Source organism: Mytilus californianus, unplaced genomic scaffold (assembly GCF_021869535.1).
Source record: "Mytilus californianus isolate M0D057914Y unplaced genomic scaffold, xbMytCali1.0.p SCAF_6, whole genome shotgun sequence".
Lineage (NCBI taxonomy): Eukaryota > Metazoa > Mollusca > Bivalvia > Mytilida > Mytilidae > Mytilus > Mytilus californianus.
In genome coordinates this window covers 88,260,790-88,285,556 of record NW_026262712.1, presented here as the reverse complement: position 1 = coordinate 88,285,556, position 24,767 = coordinate 88,260,790, and the positions used below count along the sequence as shown (strand labels likewise).

The window sequence follows — 24,767 nt, the reverse complement described above, 5'->3', positions numbered from 1 at the left end:
CAATTTATAATGTTATAGGGTTGTAAAAGCGTTGATCATGCGCACACTATTAATATGAAGCGCTTCATACGAAATGTGCTTCGGTCAACGCGTATACATCCCAATGAAATGCAAAAAGAAGCATTCAATTCTTAAATTAACTACATTCTGATTATACTTATGTTTTACATTGCACATAGACATGCTTATTAATACTTTACGACACTTAATCCGTTGGATGTGTACTAACTAGTATACCGCCGCTTTGAGGTAAGGAAATGGTTTTGTTCGTCGTCAAGGATGCCCTACGATGACTCACTGTATTTGTTGTTTACCTCTTCGCCATTTGTTCATTGGAAATCAGACCGCATCTTCTTATTTTTATAGTCAATCAGGCCATGGAAGTAAAATGAATACTATAATACTTCCATGATCTGGCAGACTGTGCATGTGGTGTTCTAATTTTTATTTAAAAAGTGCGGAGTTAAAATATGAAAGAGGCCATCTATTTGAGCAAATTGTTTTCAAATGTACATTAAGAGAGCCTCAAAAAAAGTTCGAATACTTTTTCTGAACGAAAATTTTGAAAGTACAGAAATGAGCAGTTATAGTAACATTTAAAGATTTTGACAAGATATCAGGTTTAAAGCCATCATTCTTTTTGGATAAAATGCCTTTACAAAGTTAGGAATATGGCGGTTGTTATTCGTTCCGTTGGTTGATATATTTGATTTTGATTTTTTGTGTTTTAACGCCACTTTTAAGCACCGCTTTTGGGCTATTTCGTGGCGGCCAGTTTTTATTGGTGGAGAAAGTCGGAGTGCCCGGAGAAAACCACCGAACTTTGATAGGAAAACTGACAACCCTAGTCAATTAAGATTGAAGTCGACTGCACCCGCACGAGCGGGGTTCGAACTCACAATCTCAGTGTTGACTGGCTAGTGATTACAGTAGTAGTAAGTAACTACTTAGACCACTCGGCCACCGAGGCCCCGTTGGTTGATATAGTCTTAACATTTGAGTTTGTCAGGTTTAATGGACTTCCTACTTTTTGAATTTACCTTGGACTTCGGTATCTTTGTTAATACATTTTATGATATTTGTAATAATATATAGATTATTTCCCGTCTTTTCTTTACTATAGTTGGAAAGCTATGAAAATCATTTGACGTATAATAAAAGACATTATATTTGAAATTAGAAATTTTGACAGTTTACTTTGAATTACAACATGTAGTATATTTAGCCTTTAGGAAATATCAACAACAGACTTTTAAAGGAGACCTGTTTCACAATTTAAATAAGGGTGTTCCCTTGACTTTTAAAAATAAACGTTAAGTGTATTTTTAGATGATATCTGAATTGGAGCATATCACGTCAACTTACAAACAACTGGATAACTGGTCGATCGTGCGAGACAATGGGTGGTCAAGGTCGTTAAAACCCCTTAGTAGTACTAAATAACTGTTAGAAAATAATTATTTCGTTTATTATACATCAGAAATGGATGGTATCGAATATCTTTAATGGAGTGAAGTTGAGTTGTTTAGGTATGTATAAAGTACGTGATTAAGAAACCTCTGTGTAATTTTACTTTTTAAAGCAGAAATAACAAAATTAAATCCTAAAATACTTTCCATTTTTTTCACGACATATGCAAATGACCAATTCACTACATGTAGTTACATGTAACGATTATGTCTCGTATATCGACCGCGTAAAGTAACATGTCGTCCTTCTGTTTTTCTAGATATTTGTTGGGTGGTAATTTAATTTTTAATTTCATGAACTATTGGAGGTTATTATTTCCAATACCATACTATGTACAAACTATTAGTATACGTCATTATTTATTTACCTAAATAAGTAAAGTAAGTAAACTATGCGTGACTTACTTAAAGTATTTAAATAATATTCAACGGAAAAGACAATAAACAATTGAACTACATACTGAAATTTTATACTCGTCTAGAAAATGGTTGACATTTTTCACATAGTTATACAATAAAAGCTGTCAGTAACTGCGAGTATGCTCAGATCTGTATTTAGTGTCTTTTTAGTTGTGGGGATGTATGAATACCGTGCCACGCCCGGTCTGTGTTTTTGTACGATTTTTTTCTGCTTTGAATCGAACTGATGAGTTGAACCCTTTTCAACTGATTGACAATTTGTTCTTATGTTGTACTGTTACACCACTGTCAAAGGTTAGAGAGTGGGTTTGGCGCTATAACAAACTAGTTCAACCCTGCCACATTCTGTATGTGCCTGTCTCAAGTTAGGAGCCTGTAATTTAGTGGGTTGTCTTTTGTTGCTGTATTTTATATTTGTTTTTCGTTCATTGATTTTGTACCTAAGTCAGGCCGTTAGTTTTCTCGTTTGAATTGTTTTACATTTGTCATTTCGGTGTCTTTTATAGATGACTATGCGGTATGGGTTTTGCTCATTGCCGAAGGCCGTACAGTGACCTATAGTTGTAAAATTCTATGTCATTTGGTCTCTGGTGGAGAGGTGTCTAATTGGCAATCATAACACATCATCTTATTTTCATAAATAACACAGCAAGATGAGGTTTCTTTTTGTCGATTGACATTTTGTTATTATAACTTTCAGGGGTGTTCACTGGTGTTCAACTAATTACTATCATCTCAAGATGACAGAGACCAACTTCATGTACTGTTTCAATATATTATCTTGGTATATTTCTTTAATATAGTGCATACTAGGAAAACCAAAGCAGGACAGAATAAATGTTAAGATGGCATAATACCATTTATAAAAGGCTGATGTCTGAACATATCTTTAAAAGTAGCAAAACCTCTTTTAAAAAGATTGGAGGTCTCAACATGAACCCACGGTCGGGAGCCTCTTCAGGAATTGCTACGGAAGGGGGTCTCAACATGAACTGTCGGGTACAGACTGCAGCTGGGATGACACCCCCTTTCATATATTAAAGTCGTGTGAACATCACGACCCATATATACTTCATCGCAAAATCATAAACCATTCATATATTTCTCAGTTATCACATACAGTTTTTGACATCTTAATTTGGTTAAAAACGATAAAACAGCGCATTTATACAAAAATCTAATCGAAAGATGAAAATTACTGACCTATTTACATTTTACTTTGGTAAATTTGCAACCCATTGATATCATTTGAAGTATCAAAAATGGACCCATATCAGCAGCACGTCTGTGTATACCTTCATATAGGAAGAGACCCCACGTGGTAATTGTTCTATTTCATAGAAATACTTTTCGTTCTTTGTATAAAAAGGGAGGATTCAGAGTTTGATGTATTGTATAGATACATGTCTATTGTTAAAGACTGTAAAAACTGTGCTGTTCTCTAAATATTAGCTATTTTTGTTGTTGCGTGACGAATATGTCCTTTGATAAAAGTTTATCGACATGTATTCAATTCAAAGTACATTTTAAATTGGACATTGAAATTAATAATTCATTTAATTATATAGAGGATGCATGGTGATTTATATGAAATTTCCATTGTGATAAATTCCAATAATCTTACTTGTAAAATATGTATAACTCATTTATTTTCACTTTCGAGACCTCCATCCTTTTTACTGGGTGATCACTTGAGGCTTTAAACTAATTTGTGCCTTGACAGTTAACACTAATTAATTAAGTGTGACACACATTAACAATTAATGGTCTGGGTGCATTTAAAACAACTTCTTGCTACACAATAAATGAAAAATCTGCTACATTCTTCTCGAAGTGACGATCCGGTATTATGACAACTGTGTGCAATACACGTTTATTCATTTATTAATTGGGTCGTAACGTCCGATTCCTCGTATAGCGATAGTTAAATAAAGGGCCCTTCCGACTACTCATTGATAGGTCGTTAGTTGGCCTGATGCAAAAAACAATTTCTGCTCCTGTTCAACATGCCCTCATTTTCCAGTAGCAGTCGAAGTGTTCGTCCTTCGTCATTAATTGTTTTTTTAACGTCTGTATTCATGGAAATATATGACACATGATGTATTCAATTTGTTATTTTTTTCTCTCAACCTGAATATGTATGAAATATTTGCCGCTGGATGTTAAGCTGCCAACAAGCAATCAATCAATAAAATATTTATGGCTTTTATAGGGCTCTTTTCTCGCGAAGCATGACTAAGAAAAACACGAAAAGAGGGGGTCTCATTAATCTCATTATTTACTTGATTAAAAATCTCAAAAAAGAGTAAGAGTCCCGACTTCTTACAGCCCTCTACTCTCGATTCGCCACTTCCTCGAATACATGTCTCGTATTCTTTTAAATTTAGCATCGGTATAAGTCTTTTCTCTTGTATTCATAACATTCCACAAAATCACAATTACATAGCAAATAATCAAGCTATGAAGTTTTAAATCACAAGTTCTGAGTTCCGTCATCTATTATCTGTTATCACCATATATCCGTTTTCGGGTTTCAATAAGTAATAATGTTCACAAATTGTATCGAATTAAAATATATATTTTTCTGCCAACATGATCTTGGAAATGATAATTCATACATTTTTGTAAAGGGAAAAATATCAGTGTATAGCGTTAGCTATTTGGGACGATAGTGACGCCCGTAATTTTCATTTCACTTTAATACCGATGGTTGTAAATATATGTGCAACTCAATGGAAACATTGGCGAGACTGGACAACACTTCATCTGAAAGCAAAGAGCAATTAAACTCAAACTAGTGAATTATTAATGAAACGTGCATCAAACATGCGTAATAAACATAGGACAGCTATCCAACAACCCTATAATAAAGTCTTACCAACAAATGATCTTGAGGGTTTCAGTCATAATCAAACGGGCATAAAGTATGCCTGTGAATCTATAAATCTTCATAGCCCTACACAAGATGTGAATGCATACAAAATTTTGTCATTAGCACCGCATAACTAAATGAACAAACTTATTGAGATATCGTATTTCTATTTAATCATAATTATTATTTATTCATATATATATTATTAATATATTTTCTTCAAAAATGTTATTTCCATTTGAAGGATTCCGTGAAAAGGAAAGAATAAAATGAGAAGTTCGAAATGGCAGCCATTCAAAAAATGCCGACAAGGGATAATAACTGTTGCTGTTATTTTTTTCGTACTACAGATTTTAAACTCTTTGCTATACGTATATTTACTTGAAACATCCAGTAAAGGTGAGTTTAACCTAAATTGTCACAATACATACTTCAATATCAATGTGCGAATTGTATAAACTCACACAGTTATCAATCAGGACCCAGTTGAAGGAGTGAGTGAATGAATGAATGAATGAATCTTTATTGAAAAAACATAAATAGGCTATGGCAAAATTAACCACATAAATTACATAATATAAAAGATAGATAGACAGCAGAGAACAAAAGTAAAATACTGTGACAAATATAAAGTTATGAGACTATTTGAGATCTAATACCGGTATTCCATGCAGTTTTTATAATTACATAATTTGACAATGAGAGACTTACTAGACGCTTGAAGTAAATACAAAATGTTTATGATTATTAGGCCAAGAACAATTATACTTTGATAAAAATGGTAGTCGCACAGATCTAAAATCTGGACAAACAAGAACGAAATTATATTCATATTCAATAACACACATTATTGTTCAACTTATTAAACCTCAGGTTAAATTCTGGTTTTTGTTCATATAATGTAAATTCTAAATTGTAGTAACTTGCTTAACAACTGTTTCAATGTATGTAAATACATGTACATGTACACGGACGTCTGTTACTGTCTAAGATCTTTGGGTACGCGTGCAAAACGTTCGTTAAACCGACATCACATAAAAAAAATTAGAACAACACTCATTATGGGAAAACAATTCTTAATACATTTCCATTTGTTACGTAAGACAATGAATTTTATGAACTATTATGTTAAGCAAACTTTTATGATAAACCATGTAATTAGATAATTGCTTTGTAACATGTATAATGTGAAAAGAAACTTATATACGCATTGCTCTTCATAATGAAAAATATTTCTTCACAAATGTCAGATAATTCTTTTTTCTCAGGATTTGCAGCATGACCACTACCAATGTGTCTCAATTACGAAATAACAGATTTCTATACAGTATAGGGGTGGTCATAATCAAACAATATAGGGATGAAAATTAGACTACATGAATTTCAATTATGATATTTAATATAATAGTATCTATTGTCCAACCGTGTCTATAGACAAAAGTTTATATACTGTTCCATTTTATAATAACGGGAACATTATTAAAATTTTAAAGCAAATTCTTCATTGAAATTTTAATTTAAAGTAGTTTATGACTGATGTGCTTTTATTGTCTTTTAGTGGTACTATGCAAAGGATATGGTCATGTATATGAAGAAGACAATGATGTAGGTTTTATATATTATTAAATGGACACCAAAAGAAATGAAGTATGGGAATCAATAAAAGTAATAGACACAACCGCCGTACATGGTAGAAAATAAATAAAAATGAAAAAGGATAAATTTCAACAAAAAAGGAAAAGGTAGCCAAAAAATTAGAAACATATTTTTCGTCTGCAATAGGCGTCAAAGACGTGTAACAAATCTTGATTGCTGTGAGACTGGACCAATTTCGAAAATATTTCACACAGAAAAATATAAACTATAGAAACAGAAGTAACTTTAAAAGAGAAAGAGACCGCATTACAAAAGAAACACTAGACGAATATTTGGAATTATTGAATAAAATCAAAGTACGTTATCTTCCTTCACTCACAAGAAATTGTAATAGAGAAAGAGACCGCAATACAATAAACACTAGACAAATGTTTGCAATTATTGAATAAAATCAAACTACGTTATCTTCCTTCACTCACTTGTTACTATATGCCTTAAGTATTAAAAGAAAGCACGATAAGCAAAAGCTTCGTCTTTGTTTCATTTCAGGTGAACAACACTAATTTGGAAAGTGTCAATTACTTTCAACTACAAGTCAACAGAAAAACGGCTTTGATACTCGGCCATTTCAGACAGAACAAAAGTAAGACCTTATATGTATTATACATCATATAAAATCCATTCTTTTTGGTCTATATATTACAATTTGCCAGTTTGCTATACTTTCTGCGAAGTGTTGTGTGATTTGCTATCATTCTAAAAGCTCACATATTTTTGAAACGTGACATGTTTTCCCCCACTCAAAATATCGGATGTCATTGTCTGAAATGAACACAATCACACTGTCGATTCGGAGGATAGAACATCCGCTCAGGTAGATGTTCCAATTCAACCGACAACTCCCGCATTAATTAACAGAAGACGGTTACAATTTACACAATCACACTGTCGATTCGGAGGATAGAACATCCGCACAGGAAGATGTTCCAATTCAACAGACAACTCCCGCATTAATTAACAGTAGACGGTTACAATTTTTTATAGCAATGTTAGACAACGGATTTTGCTGATGTTTTTTGCGGATATTGATATTAGTGTCATTAAAAGACTTAAGATATGAGCTGCGTCGGATAGAAATCGACCTTATGCAAATGGCGATAGTTACCTATACATGCATTACACTATGGTTGATTTGGAAATACAATTCTGACATTTAAGGTCAGTGATTGTCTGAATTTTAAGATTCTTACAAAATATTCAAATCAGAAACGGCTCAAGCATTTGCATGCAAATTTCTCCGTGGAATATAACGTACTTAGATATAAGAAGATGAGGTATGAGTGCCAATGAGACAACTCTCCATCCAAGTCACAATTTGTAAAAGTAAATCAGTATAGGTCAAAGTACGGTCTTCAACACGGAGCCTTGGCTACATGTATATGTTTTTATTTGCATACGGTCGATTTCTATCTGACGAAGCTCAAATATGTTGGTTTTCTACGCATCATGTGGTCTAGTCAAATAAGATGTATACCAAACATTGGTGCCGATTGAGATGGAACCTACAATGTACGTTGATTTTCATTTTAGTGGATAACCATTGAAGATCTTAGACTAATTGTTTTAAAAAAAACTGAAATAATTTGGGCAATATCTCCGATAACACATTTTTCTAGGGTTAAACACTGAAGAACAATAGCTTTAAAACGACTGAACTAATTTTTTTCAACATTTTGATAATAGTTTTTGATGGGGTTCAAGTCGCCAAATTTTTATATTGTAGATTGTTGCTTATCATTTGTACTTTTTTGTTGGTCATGGCGCTATCTGTCCTACAGCTGCATGTTAGGTCTTGTATATAATTATCGATGTGGGATCTTTAACTTGGACTTTACGGGTTAATGGCCAGATCATCTGCATATAACTTTATCCGTATAAAACATTCTACAACTTTTGAATTGATTAACCGTTACGCTATATATTTCAAATATGACCATGTATTCACAATTCCTTCCTATTTTGTTCTAAACTTCATGACTTATCAACAGATTATGTGATGACATGAAATGCATATAAATTAAATTCAAAATAATTCAAATTCTTCGTTGCTTCTTTTGGACCAAAATCCAACAGATTAGATAGAAGGAGAGCTGTATCAATAAGGCTGAATATATTTCCAAAGGGGAATTTTGTGTAGCTTTAGGCCCAAGACAGGATAAACAGAAATGGTAAACATACTGACATACTGATCTCGTTTTAAACAGTATGGTTTGGCCATTGACCTCCAGACCACACGGAGAAGGGTCGGTAGGTGTAATACCTGTCAAAACTTACTTAGTGTTATATAATACTAAATGTCCATCAATTGAAAAAACTTTGTAGGAGAATATTATGTAAAATGCTAATAAGCAAATGATATGACCCCTCCCCCCCCCCCCCCAAAAAAAAAAACCCCAAACACACACACACACACACACACACACCCTCACACACACACACACACACACAACCAGAGTCATTCGTTCAAACTCTCATATGGATTCCCCAAAAGCACATTTTTGCATTGTAAAACTGCTATCAAGGTTTATATTACTAACACTGCTGGTTGACTGTCAGTTTCCGAAAGTACTATCCGCTCACAAGACAGTACTTTGAATGATACATTTGTATCTAAATTTTCATTTAACCTAATATATAGGGCAAAGATGACCTAAGACGTTTTGTATGCTTTTCTATTTGTACATGTACCCTCTTGGTTTTGAGGTTTTTGTTTGTATAATAACCACTTTTTTACTTTAAAAACGGACATACAAACAAGAAAATGTGTTCGTTATGGTCATACTCATGCATTAAAAATACAGTAGTCAAGTGAAACACATTCCAGTACATGCAGTAAAAAAAGAAAGACCTTGATGACTAAATGATAAGAATATGCTAGATATAACTACATACATGTACATCGGATCTTACGTATATATTTTTTTTTTCTATTTTGCAGGTTATTTAACAATCGGGATACCAACTGTTTGGAGGCATGGCGTCAGTTACTTAGATGGAACGTTGTCGTCACTAATTAAGAACACCCATGAAAATGAACGAGAAGAAATTGTATTAGCTATATATTTGGCAGATCAAAACCAAACATGGATAAGAAAAACAGCTTACCGTTTAAAGCACAAGTATTCAAATCATTTGAAATCAGGCTTTATGCAAGTATTTCATTATCGTGAAAACCTTTTTCCAGATTTTAAGTCTCTGCCTAGAACATTTAACGACACACAAGACAGAGTTGAATGGCGGAGCAAGCAGAATATAGACTATGCGTTTATGTTCATGTATTGTAAAAATATATCATATTATTATATGCAGTTGGAAGATGATGTTGAAGCTACTCCTGATTATTTTGCAAATATGAAATTTTTCGTTTCAAATGCAAACTTACAAAAAGAATGGTTTTGTTTGGAATTTTCAAATCTAGGATTTCTTGGTAAATTAGTCCGAAGCAGCGACCTACAGGAAATAGCAAATTTCTTATTGATGTTTTACTGGGACCAACCTGCCGACAATTTGTTCAATTATCTAAAACAAATAAAAACACAATTTACTGATATTAAGCGAAGACCGTCTCTTTTCCAACACAAAGGTGTGATATCATCCCTCGCTGGTAAACACCAGTTTTTACAGGATTCCTCTGCCAGGCGTTCATTTTCTAGGAAACGATTCTACAATCTAAATCCTCAAGCCGATGTCTCAACCAATATAGAAACATTTGAAGATCATACTCCAGAGAAAGCTTACGATCTTTCTGATGATTACTTTTGGGGAATGTCTCCAAAGATGGGAGACCAATATTTAATTAATTTTATAAATCAAGAAAATATCACTCGACTATATATAGGATTTGGTCTTCCTCAACGACCAAATGATATATTTTATAATTGCGATGTCAAAATATCCCAAAACTGCAGAGATTGGTCTATAATTGGGAAGGCAAATGGGAATTCGTTTGACACAGACGACCAAAAGATACATCTTCCAACCAATGTCAAATGTATTATTTTGAATATAACAGCCAATCAAAGTAATTGGGTTGTCATAAGAGAAATCTCTGTTTTCAGAAAAGGAGACATTGTGATCGAAAACCCGTCACATTCTTCAAACAAAAATTTCGACAAAGTACAGTTTGTAGCTCAAGAATTAAGAAACCGCATGCAACATAATCCGATTTATGCTCAGCAGATGCAAAAAATGCATTTTAATGCAATGCAATTTCAAGAAGAAATTTTTCGGAAAACAGGTGGTCGGAAAAACAAACCATTTCAAGGAATGCCCGCAGTTCAACAGAGATTTCCTGCTGCAAACAATTTCAGACAAGCGAATCAGTTTGCAGATCAATTCAGGAGAAATTTTAATCGAATACCCCGTAATAGAATGATGAACATACAATCTAAAAAGAAAAAGTACCATTAAAAGATAATTTAAACTTAAAAACATGTTGCTCAAATCAAAAAATTGTTTTATATCTCCTATTGAACAAGAGGGCCCGGACAATTATTGTTAAAAATGCATTTCGGAAACCTATTTAATACAAAATCGGGAATAAATTTTTCAAAGTTGCATTGGTTTGCTTTATCTACTTTTCAAAATATGTATACACGTATGTCGGAATTAAAATATTACGTGGTCCATCATATAAAATAAAATGATTTCAAAGATTGTACGTAAACTTCGTCATAATATAGATATAAGAAGATGTGGTATGAGTGCCAATGAGACAACTCTCCATCCAAATCAAAATTTATTAAAGTAAACCATTATAGGTCACAGTACGGTCTTCAACACGGAGCCTTGGCTCACACCGAACAGTAAGCTATAAATGGCCCCAAAAATTACTAGTGCAAAACCATTTAAATGGGAAAACCAACGGTCATATTTGCACGTGCCGAAAAAAACCCGCCTGATTACAACAATCATAAAATTAATGCATTACAACTTAGTACAATAAACGAAAATAAAAGTGAAATAATTGAAAAGAAGCGACATGCAAAAAAAAAACACACACACAATTTATGTCCGATAGATAATTCTGCTAAAACACCATTTGAATTAAGGATGTATTCTTCTGATGTTTCAGTCTCGTTGAAATCGCGGGAATTATTTCCAAAACATGTGATACATGTGGAAAATATCAAGGAATTTTTTAAAAAATATAATCAAACTAAACTCTGTAAAAAATGTGTATTTACAATTGGTAGTTTTGAGTAATCAAATTTTCAAATTTTATAACAAATCAAGTCAGTCTTATCAGCCAAAATGTTGAGAAAATGGGTGAGGGGTACAAGGTATGATTTTACCAAAAATATGTACATCCCATATCAATGTTTTCTTTTCAAAATTCTTAGATATGTATTTTGCAATCATTTATAACAAACAAGTTGAAATAATATGCTTTTTGTTCTTAAAAAAAGAAGAGAAAAATCCCAAATTTTCAAAATTGACAGCATGGTCAAATTGACAAGAAAAAGCAACAAAATTTCATAAAACTTTCTAATATTAACACCAACCTATAGTTTTTTTTTTAAGTTAAATTTATTCAGATGGGTCCACTTCATCTTAAGTGAAAGTATAAAAAAAGGTTTAATTATGAAACTGTGATTTTTTTCATGATAATAGCCCAAAAATGGGCAAAAATTGATGAAAAATGGGAAAATCATTAAAATTGGGTACTTTCAAATGGCCGTAGCAAAAAAATAAATGCACCGCCATATGATTATTTTCTTCATCAATTACTTTATTACAGTCATATAAACCCAAAAAATCAGGTTAAGAAAAAAGTTTTAATTCTAGTAATGTTTGGCTCCTCACAGATGTACATCCTTAAGTTGTAAATTTGAAGCGATCATGACTTTAACGAATACGTTAAATTTGAAAATGATGCGGCAAATCTAATGGGACTTCTTCTAGCTTGACAGATGAAACGTTTTCAAAATCTTAAAAGTCGAGAGTTATTCTTTTATTTGTACAATGGAGTATCTGCATGGACACCCAATTCTATAATAAGTTTTATAATCAATAGAATAATTTCCAAAGAATTTAAACCTATTTTGAAGGACAAATTTATTCTTTTTACATATCACTTGTTCATCTTTCAGATTACAAAACCATAATATTGTTTACTGCATTTGTGATATTTCATTTTAGAAAAACAAGATGGTGTGACCAAAGTTATACATTAATCAGGAAGACAATTTATAAATAACATTATTCATGGAATCATTAAGTTGAAGTCATTTTTAAATACAGGTGATCAAATTACCTTCAAGCACATGCGTAAACTATGACTGAGTGGATCTGAAACAAATATTTCCTGAAAAGATTGGTTTGTCAAATGTCACCTATGAATAAGACAGGATAAAATGTTGTTTGTTTTATGTCCAGTGGCAAATATCCCAAACACAATCATGAAGATAACAGAGTGGTTGTTGAGTTGATATGAAACAAAACATTTACTGAAACGGTTGATTTGTCAAATGTCACCTATGAATAAGAATGCATAAATTGTTGTTTGCATATGTCCAGTGGAAAATATCACAAGCAAATCATGAAGATAACAGAGTGGGTGAAATTAAAAAAAAAACCAACATACTTTTGTTTGATCGACATGGGTTTTTTCTTGCAATTGTCGTTAGGATAAATGTTTGGTTTCCGAGTAAATTGTCAATTAATATACCTAATTCCTTCATTAAGCAGTTTATTCAATGTGTTCAGGACTCTGTCTACGAGTACAATATATTTGTCATTGAGGTATGAAAGGTGTTTAGCAACATTTGGGTCTCATAGACCCGTTAAGTGTTTAAATTTTATTTTGTAACACGTCGTCACAGCGTTAATCCATTCATAAAGGGTTCCTATGCGTATATTCTAATGACAGAATACATTTATTAACTTATGTTTCCAAAACATTGGCTGCGAACCTTTGGTCAACTCCTTTCGTAGACGAGAGTTGTGTATGTTACCAGTTACATGTATAACGAGGTCGGATTAAATATGAACGGAACATTCGCAGTTGCGGTCATGAATTTTATACTTGAATTCGTCATTTTTTTTACATCTTGCAACACTTGTTTGTAGTTAAACATATTGGTTGCAATAAGTGTGCAATAACATGTAGGATTTATCTAAAAGATTTTAAACCAATTTGATTTTTAATGCATGCAAAAACACTGCACTTCAAGTTTCCAATTACAATACTATAGAGTAGACTTTTCAATTAGCCAGTATCAGAAACCCATTTAAAACATATATATATATATATATATATATATGTCTAGACAAATTTACGACAGGAGACGAAATGTATATGTAATGATAATTATGATTTAATGGATGTAATATGATAAATAAATTAAAAAAAAAAAATTAACTCGCTGTTGGATTTGTGCAATGGTTTAATTCGCCTAATGAATTATGTGTTTTACCTGTAATACAGTAGTTAACTAATATTGACCGTGAACTTTAAAATGAATGACACAAAAAAAGTGAATCATTTGTGATACAAATATGATCTGTATTGAATGAAATATTTATCAACCCAGCCGATATGAAAATCGTTGTACCATACTAAAATAAATTAGCTGTTTCCCCTGTTGATCTGGGATCGTAGTATTATAAATGTCTTGTGTATAATAATTGAGAATGAAATGTTCAAAGCGAAAATATTGTCATATTTGCGGTGAAACGCTGATTAAAGGAGCTATCATATTCCTGATGCTGCAGATTACGGTTATTTTCACCTACTTGTATTTGACTGTTAATTCAACAAAAGGTAGGTGAATTTACTGAACCCCCTAAAAAGTCAAATAGAGGTCAGAAACATATAGGCAATCATATCAATAAATTTATGATATCGAGAAAAATACTTATTCATTTGTTGTAATCAATGACTTTTTATTTAAAACATTTGGCGAGAACAAGTAAAACAAGAAATGCTATCAATTGGGAATTAATTTTTACCCTCCTGTAGCCAGATCATCTTTTCAGAAAAGCCGTTGGTTTCTATCTTGAACAATTCAGTTAAACTTCAAATTCATGTCAATTGTAAAATACTATTAACAAGACTTGTTATTTAAAAAATCAAACTACTAGCAAATTACCGTAAAACATTTAAAACTTATGTCCTATACATGATTTCAGACTTAATTATCTTAATTTCTTAAATTATTAATTTTAGAAATCTACTTATTAAATAACTGTTAAGTTTCGAAAAAATACTCTTCATGCTAATGATAATTATGTTTTTTGCTTCAGTTTTTCAAGATGGAAATTATTACAAACTACCCCAGAATGTGCCACTGGTAAGTCGTCTTACCTTTAAAGTTAAGGTGGTACCTAACACTGCAGGGAGATAACTCTGTAAAAATCAGCTAAACGTTTTGATTACGTTGTATTGTTAAGGAAATATTAAGCTTTTCAATGATCAAAATTAGTGTTTGTCAAACTGCTATATAACCAGTGAAATTTTTCTGATAAAGTGGTTGGTTCCATTTTTTTGAAATTTTTATATTTTTGTCAAAGGGTCAAAGTAAACATTTTGTCAAAATTTTATGAAAATTAAACGAGCCAAATTAATATTAGTCAAGGTGTTGGGTACCACCTTAAACATGCAATTTCAGTCAACAAATAAAGAAACACATGACCAAAAAATCTGGATTTTTGTATATCACGACTAGTAAAACAATATGACGTTTGCTTTCATCATTGTTCTATTTTTAAATTCATGTGGTTTTTGTTTTTATAAATCTGTCAAATTCAATCTGATTAAAACACTTATCCTGTCCACGTTTCGCCTACAAGGATCTGACGCTCCGTTCAACTTTCTATTTTAAAGACCTTTTGTGATCCTCTGGTTAAGTAAGCGAAGCATGGACACATGATCTGTAGTGGAATCAGATTGAGTCAAATTCAACTTTGAATACTTAATCTAAGTTTACATCGATTTTTAAACAATCGTTTCCTATATACCTATTTATCTGTTTTTAATATCACAGTCTAATGAAACAAAACTAGAGTGTTTGGGTGCAGCTAAAACACAGTCTGATGAAACAAAAATAGAGTGTTTGGGTGAAGCTAAAACACAGTCTGATGCTGCAGTTGGATTCCAGCTTAAAGTTAACAGAGATGCTGCATTAATCTACGGTCACTTTAGAAAAACTAAAAGTAAGTCGAAGTCAAGTTTCCTTTTATTCATATGATTGATATAAATATAAAGAGATGGTGGGTAAACATCAACAAGATAATTCAGCGACACAAAAACCATAACACATTTCGATGTCGGTAAACAGTTTTATTTGGTGTCTACATAGTATGTCAAGCGATAAATCGCCCTGGATATAAATAAGGCTTTAAATAATTAACAGAGCCGGGACTATAAAAAATATGCAATCAACACCAAATTTCCTAAATATTGCATGCATAATTATGAGTTTGTTTATATCTAATAAAATAAATAGTTTGTAAAGCTAATTATAAAATTACTATACAAGAGGCTCTCAAGAGCCTGAATCGCTCACCTGTATTTCAGAGGAGAAGATTTTTAAATGTTAGCAAACTTGATGAACAAATTGTGTAAAATTGTCTTTAAATAACTCCTTAAGGGGTCAATTGACAATTATGGTCATATTAACTTTTTTGTAGATCTTACTTTGCTGAACATTATTGCTGCTTACAGTTTATATATATCTATAATAATATTCAAAACAATAACAAAAAACTGCCAAATTTTGTTAAAATTACCAATTCGGTGGCAGCAACCCAACAATGGGATGTTCGATTCGTCTGAAAATTTCAGAGCTGATAGATCTTGACCAAATGAACAATTTTACCCCATGTCAGATTTGCTCTAAAAGCTTTAGTTTTTGAGATATAAGCCAAAAACTGCATTTGACCCCTATGTTCTATTTTTAGCCATGGCAGCCATGTTTGTCGTTGGATCGAAATCGGATACAATTTATAAACTAGATATCCTAAGGAACATTTAGTTAAAGTTTGAAGGTATTTGGCCCAGTAGTTTCAGAGGAGAAGATTTTTGAAATAGTTTACGACGACAGACGACGCCGACAGACGACGGACGCCAAGTGATGGCATAAGCTCACATGGGGCCCTTCGGGCCCCGGTGAGCTAAAAAAAAAAACGGAAGCCCCAGTAGGAGTTATCAGAAATATATTTTGAATGTTTTTTTTACAAATTATACTATTCATAACATGCATTTAGTTAACTATTTCGAATTTTACGACTTCCCCTGGATTAATTGCAAAAATTTTATATATCATTTAAATGTTTAATAACGATTTGAATAATTTGTAAAACAATTACGGTAATCTCAATAACTAATCTGTATAATTTTCTATTTTGAATGTTTTTTTAACAAATTATAATATTTATAACATGCATTTAATTAACTATTTGGAATTTTACGACTTCCCCTGGATTAATTGCAAAAATTTGATATTTCATTTAAATGTTTAATAACGATTTGAATAATTTGTAAAACACTTAGGGCAATCTCAATGACTAGTCTGCATAGGAATTTTCTAGTATTTTAATTTTATTGCACCAGTTTAAAAAAATATTATATATCTGTTAACGAATGCTTTGAATTAATAATCTATTTTAAAAGCGTTTTACTAGAAGCTAATTGAATCTTTCACCCATATTTTTTATTCGCTATTAAGGGTTAAATTTGTTTAAACGAATATATGAATTGACTAAATGAAGTGGTATGACATTCAATAGATTATCAAGTTGAACGTATTTATATTTATAACTATAACGTTGTAAGTCTATACACTTTTGTAATAATGAACGGGGAACTATTAGAGTTCATGAAATGTTACAAAATAAAGAACACGGAGTTAATCTTTTCATTGAATTTTCTTTGCGTCGGGAACTATTAGAGTTCACGAAATATAACAAAATAAAGAACACGAAGTTAATTTTTCCTTTGAATTTTCTTTACATCGGTTTGAGTATAATCTACATTTCATCGCTTCACTGATCTTTATAATAAACCAAGGTCAGCGTCACAAAGGTACAAAAAAGGACGATTGAATGTGAAAATAAATTAAAACGTAATGACATATACATGTACAATTTTCAATCGTGGATATTTGATTTCATGGTCTTACAAAAGTCTGCATACAAGCCTGTAGAAAATGTGTACTTCGTGGAGCATTTGTATTCATGGTTAAATTATGTCCACGAAATCCAGAAAATTGGAACTCCATGAATAATAATGAATCCACAGTACATCTTTCTATTATAGGGGAGATTTAGACCTTGAACTACTTAATATTAAAAAACGTACGTATAGATTCTTTTTGTGTGTGCCTGGTTTTGGGCTACTGACGCCAAATAAAGAAAAAAAATAATATGCCCTTTGACCTGTCGGACAAAATAGATATTTGCTGTTGCTAAAATAAGAGCATGTGGATGAAAATCAATTCAAAAGTACTTTAAACGTCTGTAAATTTAAATGTTAATTAAAACAAAGATAGCCACTAATCTTTTGAATAAGGCAAGGCATAGTATTATGTGGTGGGATTCGCGTTGCGGGTACTCAAACATCCCCTATTGACACGTTCAGGGGATGAAAAAAAAAACAAAGAAAGAAAAAACACAATGAATTTCGTTCCATTCTAAAAAAAATTATATTACAATATGCAAATGACAAAAGTCAAATATCATCAGAGCTAATATGTGAGATGTTAATCAAGTTAAATAAGTAGAAAAACATTAATACATGATATCGTAACAAAGAATGATGGCGCCTTCTTACAACGAAATACTTTGAAATCAATGCTTGTCACACTTTAATAACGGCTGAATTATCTCTCAGTACAAGTCATTCTAACAGTCTTGAAAAGAACAGAAAAACCAAAAGTGGCCTGTGTCATGCACAAAGAGAATAAGTTCACGAAAGAGAAAAAATACTATATAAATTTAGTCTTTAAAAGTATAAATAAGGGAATTGATATTTCCTCCAAAAGATGTGAAAACAAAAGTAATATTTTTTTTCAATAATGTATCCATTTAGCCAAAACGAAATATCAAGAGTATTTTTTACTTTTGTTTGCTTTATTGACAATATTACCAAAACATGTTTGGAATGAAAACCATTTAAGAAAAAATGCAAGTAGAATAATACTTCTTTTGTTTTTTTGTGTGTAATGTCCTTTAATATTCATTTGGAGGTAAATATTCAAAGTTTGCCAGTATCGCTCAACATTGAATTTTACTTATTCATTATTATTACATTTGTTTTATTAATTATTCGTTATTTATTCAACCTTAAGAAATAATATCGGCCGATCTTTAAAGCTCACACACAAACTTGTAAACCGTGGATTTTAGTCATTTAAATTATATACGGACTTGTCCAAATTTACCCTGCTGGTGAAATAATTATAAAACAAATTATCCTAATTATTCAGCAAAAGTCTACTAATATATACAAATAACTCATGATTTCTATGTCCTTTATGAAAATGAAATTGCTTTATATCTCTGAATTTCTTTCCGCAATTGTTTATTGTGATTAATTGATGTTAATGACAAACGTGTTAAATATGCATAACCAATACATTTATAAAAAAAGACTGGTTAACATTAGTTAAGGATGCTGGAACAGAGAAAGCTATTGCGCTTGTAGGCCTTGCATGATACTTACGTTTCTTATATCCAGAGACATAGTTATAGTGTTATAAGACTGTGCATGGCACAATGTAACTAATAACGTTTCTGCGTACTTATACATCCCTCACTTTCAAATATTAAGGTTTGAGCGTTCCTTGTGTAAGAAAAGAGCTTTGGACGCACGAAATATATAAGAAATTATTTTGACTAACATATTTATTGATGAATAAGAAAAAAATATGATATCGGTGAATGAACATAAGACACGATCTCATATTTTAGGAGTAAATATAATTAAACCATTGCTCTGACATCAGCCTATTCATTAACCGTGTTTCCTTTTTCAAAGAACCCGGCAACGCTTGTTAATCGGTCGCTGTAATAGATTCTCTAAATAATATTACATTAAAGTTGTTCACGTTGTTCGATTACTTTCGAATGCAATTTTATATATGGGGAATAATATTATCATAGTTTTAATTTCTAACAATTTGAACAAAAAAATATGAATTCTAATTTATCTCGTCAACCAACATTATTGCAAACAGAAATTAATAGTAAAGAATAAACAAACGATGGTCCAATGCACATCCTTGTGGATCAAAATAACGTTTATATACTAGAACAGTTAGTTGGTACATGCACCCGCAAGTCACTTCAGACAAATTGTGGAGAAAACACTGAGTGAAAAAATGAGAATGTATTAAGTTCGATTCGATGGTCTTTTTTGTATTTGCTTATTCTTTTGAATTTCTTATTTTGTGTGAAATAATTGAAATGTTTGCAATGAGAATGGATCGTTATTTTTATGCCCCACCTACGGTAGTAGAGGGGCATTATGTTTTTTCGGTCTGTGCGTCCGTTCGTCCGTCTGTCCCGCTTCTGGTTAAAGTTTTTGGTCAAGGTAGTTTTAGATGAAGTTGAAATCCAATCAACTTGAAACTTAGTACATATGTTCCCTATGATATGATCTTTCTAATTTTAATGCCAAATTAGATTTTTGACCCCAATTCCACGGTCCACTGAACATAGAAAATGATAGTGCGAGTGGCGCATCCGTGTACTATGGACACATTCTTGTTATTTGATTATAATTATCAAACACTTAACCTTATAAAAAAGCTTTACATAGCCCATTCTATTGTGTTTGTTTCAATACATATCATTACAAGGGTGAACCAAGATGTGGAATAAATTATTTCCTACTTGAAATTCAGAGTCAATATAAAGCAGACTTATGCAACTATACATTGTATGTCACCGCACGGCCTTCAACGATTAGCAAATCCAACACCGCATTTTCATCTATAAAAGGCCCCGACATGAAAAACTCTGTAACAATTCAAACGAAAAAAAACATGTTTGTGAGCGCTAAACCCTCATCTAACCTGGGACAGTCGTGTAACAGCACAAAATGAGAAATTCTAAAATCAGTTGGAAATGGCTTGACTCATCAGATCGACACGAATCACAAATACAACTTACATTAAGAAAGACAAAAGACACAAAGTTCCGATCTAAGAGTACTTACAGTTACTCAATGCTAGCTAAAAGAGAATAACAGCTAATAAAAAATCATGTTCTCCCAGACAATATATATCTATATTTGAAATTTATTTTGAATATGGCCTTTTTTGTAAAATACAATTTCTATTTAACGGAAATCTCAGTATACATGGTATCAAGTCATTGTTCCACTACTAAATTGTCTATTCTACTTACTAGTACACTTGGTACAATCAAAAACCTGATAATAAATTGTTCAAATAAGGCCTTTGAAAATAGTGGAATTAATTACTTTTGGAGTGTCAAAAACTCATTGGAAGTACTTGATAAATTACATGCATATATTGGTGATTTTGAATCTGTTCAAAGTTTTGATTTTTCTACCCTATATACCACTTTGCCTCATATTAATATTAAGAAAAAATTCACACACCTAATTAAATGGGCATTTAAAAAGTCGGAATGCGAATACATATGTTCAAACTCTTTTAGGTCATTTTTTAGTAGCAACAAACAAAAGAACTATGTCAATTGGACATGCTTTGATACTATATCTGCCCTTGAATTTTTACTTGATAACATTTTTGTTCGCTTTGGAGATTCCGTATATCGTCAAGTTATCGGAATTCCAATGGGGACTAACTGTGCACCACTTATTGCGGACCTGTTTTTGTATTGTTATGAGTTACAATTTATGACTAAAATCAGCAAAGACCCATCGAAACAACATCTGATACAAAAATTTAACAATACTTTTAGATATTTGGATGATATATTGGCTCTCAATAATGACGACTTCAGTATGTATACTAAAGAAATTTATCCTGTTGAACTTACTTTAAATAAAGCTAATACTAACAATGACCACTGTCCTTTCCTCGATCTTGATATCTATATCATTAACGGGAACCTTAATACAAAAATTTATGATAAAAGAGATGATTTTTCATTTCCTATCGTTAATTATCCATTTTTAGATGATGACGTTCCCTTGTCACCATCTTATGTTGTTTATATATCTCAACTTGTACGATTCGCTCGTGTATGTAACAACGTATTAGATTTTAGCGAGAGAAATTTATGTATTACTGAAAAATTATTACACCAGGGTTTTCGATATCATAAACTAGTCAAAACATTTACTAAATTTTATCATCGGTACAAGGACATCATTCGTAAATATAACTCAACATGCAGACATCTTATACGTTCGGGTATTTCACATCCAATCTTTTATGGTAATATCTTTACAAAGCACAAAAATGTCAGTATTCACCTCAAAAGCTAACAAAACCTTTAAACAGACATATTAAGAAGGGATATAGTTACGATACTGTTGTCAGGTCATTAAAGATTGCATATTTTGGCTTTAATATTGATTCACTTATAGGGTCTTTGCATCGGAATTAAACACATTTGTTCTAAAACCAGTTGTTGGCATGACACCGGTTATGTTCTTCTCATATATTTTATGACGGTATAATACTAAACCCCTAACAGGAGGGATTGTGCCTGATATTCATATGATGAAGACATAATCTTTCAATCAGTTTAATTGAGGTCTGGAGCTGGCATGTCAGTAACTGCTAGTAGTCTGTTGTTATTTATGTATTATTGTCATTTTGTTTATTTTCTTTTGTTTCCTATTCTGACAACGGACTCGGACTTCTCTTATACTGAGTTTTACTGTGCGTACTGTTGTGCGTTTGTTTTTTCTACATTGGCTAGAGGTATAGGGGGAGGGTTGAGATCTCAAAAAACATGTTTAACCCGCCGCATTTTTGCGCCTGTCCCAAGTCAGGAGCCTCTGGCCTTTGTTAGTCTTGTATCGTTTTTAATTTTAGTTTCCTGTATATCATTTGGAGTTTAGTATGACGTCCATTATCACTGAACTAGTATACATATTTTTTTAGGGGCCAGCTGAAGGACGCCTCCGGGTGCGGGAGTTTCTCGCTGCATTGAAGACCCATTGGTGACCTTCGGCTGTTGTCTGCTCTATGGTCGGGTCGTTGTCTCTTTGACACATTCCCCATTTCCATTCTCAATTTTATATATACAATTTCTAATTAATTGTTAGTAGGTGGTTACATGATCCCACAAACAACAGGGTTATTGTTTCGAAAAGAACTGTAATTTTGAAAAGACGTCAACACAAAAATTTTAAATAAGAGACATAATGGATAGGCTCATGTTTTCTTTTTAACAAATCAAAGCTCATCAATTGTGTTTTCTTCACATAAACCAACACAAGTTACCACGTGGATTTCAGTATGAACGAAAACTGACACCAGACGGGGATTCAAGAGTAAAAAAGAATCATGCTTTAATTTAAAACATATACAAAAATATTACATAGGAGATTTTATAGATTTGAACAATAACTACAAAACCATTAAAACCTGATGAACATCTGCTTTTGTGATTTTATATTTTTATCTTTTTATCTTTATAAAGGTTTTCTTACTATTGGCATCCCAACAATGCAAAGACCTGGAATTAGTTATTTAGAGAAAACTTTAGAATCTTTAATAATGTTTACAAGCGATCAGGAACGACTGGAAATCGTGATTGCTTTATACATGGCAGATGAAAATCAAACATATGTAGACTTTACAGCAAATGATATTCACAAAAAATACCAAAAGTATTTGGATTCAGGATTTTTACACATATTTCACTATCACGAACAAACATTTCCCGACTTTAATAGTTTATCCCGCACATTTAATGATGCGACCGAGCGAGTTACTTGGAGAAGCAAGCAAAATATAGATTATGCGTACATGTTTATGTACAGCCACAATATTTCTGAGTATTATATTCAGTTGGAAGATGATATACAAGCCACCCCAAATTATTTTAATAAAATAAAAAGTTTTATTTCAACGATGAATAAAAAACGCGTCAAATGGTTTTGTCTAGATTTCTGTAATCTTGGATTTGTTGGAAAACTAGTACGTAATGATGAACTATTAGTTTTGGCAAAGTTTCTGTTAATGTTTTATAACGAACAACCAGGTGACAACTTACTGGGATATCTTAAGCACATAAAAACACAGTTTAAAGATATAAGACACAAACCGTCATTATTTCAACATGTCGGTGTTATATCATCACTCAGAGGTAAAAAGCAGTTTTTGCAAGATGGAACATTGAAAAAGAAATCTTCTAAAAAACGATTTTATAATGACAACCCTCCAGCAAATATTGAAACAACGATTGAAACCTTCGAAAACCATTTTCCTGAGAATCCTTATGGTCTCTCCGACGAATATTTCTGGGGGATTTCCCCAAAGCAGGGTGAAAAATTTAACATAAAATTTCTTAAACCTGAACAAGTAACTGGAATATATATAAAATTTGGATTGCCAGAGCAACCGGATGATATTTTATCAAAAGGTAAGCTTAAAATTTCACAGAATTGTTTAGACTGGAAATACATTAAAAATATACATCAAAGAGTCATAAATCTGGATGGAGTTTATTCGAATTGGCCACGTTACGTACAATGTGTGACAATAGAAGTGACTAGAACACAATCGATATGGATGATCATTCACGAAATATCTATTTTTACTAAACGGGAAATTTCCATTTCTAATGATGCAAATAAAATAAAACAAAAAAGGGTTCAAAACAAAGTTTGAAGAAATAAATGTATAAAATTGCTTGAGATTTTTGTATGATTAATAAGTGTTTGTTTTCACGTTTGTACAACAGATTGATACGAAAATATATACCGTCCTCAATATTTCACAAGGTTGTTAATAACACACTTAAAACTTCCATTTTTGATAGTTATATCAGAAGGTAATAGTTATCCTCTGATCTCAAGTGATATTTATAAACTGAATTGTATGAAATTTCAAAATTTGTATTCCTGAAATCCACGTTATCTGTATCAGTTGTATGTAGGAATGTGGTCCGACTGAAACATTGTTCAGTTAACGAGGCTACTGTTACTATACTGGCGGGTTTTAAATGATTCATTTGCAAATGGCTTAAATTTTATAGTTCATGAATTATACAATTGTAAAACTAAGGTTGCAAGTGTTTCACTAAAAGTTTACCTTTACTGTTCTTTTTAGACGCTTTTGTTGTACTCTCCAATGTTTTATGTTTCTGACTTTTCAAACTCGTGGTTTCAACCAAACATGATGAAAATTGTTCAGGAAACACATGTGGCACGGAAATCTTATCAAATTTTCTTTACA

The 24,767-nt window shown here is 32.0% G+C and overlaps 2 protein-coding genes across 3 annotated transcripts; both read left to right on the top strand.

The window, feature by feature from the left end:
- Positions 1-1,341: 1,341 nt before the first annotated feature.
- On the top strand, positions 1,342-10,974 carry LOC127704697 (alpha-1,3-mannosyl-glycoprotein 4-beta-N-acetylglucosaminyltransferase C-like). 2 transcript variants are annotated; one of them, XM_052208834.1, is made up of 5 exons: positions 1,342-1,529; positions 5,006-5,160; positions 6,320-6,366; positions 6,907-7,000; positions 9,356-10,974. In XM_052208834.1, exons 2-5 carry the CDS (start codon positions 5,031-5,033, stop codon positions 10,825-10,827), a joined length of 1,743 nt encoding a protein of 580 aa, XP_052064794.1. In that variant the 5' UTR covers positions 1,342-1,529; positions 5,006-5,030; the 3' UTR covers positions 10,828-10,974. The 2 variants fall into 2 exon arrangements, with proteins under 2 accessions (XP_052064794.1, XP_052064795.1); XM_052208835.1 differs by having other exon boundaries at positions 1,342-1,540.
- A 4,431-nt stretch (positions 10,975-15,405) lies between these two features.
- Positions 15,406-24,221, top strand: LOC127705399 (alpha-1,6-mannosyl-glycoprotein 4-beta-N-acetylglucosaminyltransferase-like). The gene is made up of 2 exons (XM_052209704.1): positions 15,406-15,573; positions 23,008-24,221. Exon 2 carries the CDS (start codon positions 23,034-23,036, stop codon positions 24,198-24,200), a length of 1,167 nt encoding a protein of 388 aa, XP_052065664.1. The 5' UTR covers positions 15,406-15,573; positions 23,008-23,033; the 3' UTR covers positions 24,201-24,221.
- The last annotated feature ends 546 nt before the right edge of the window (positions 24,222-24,767 follow it).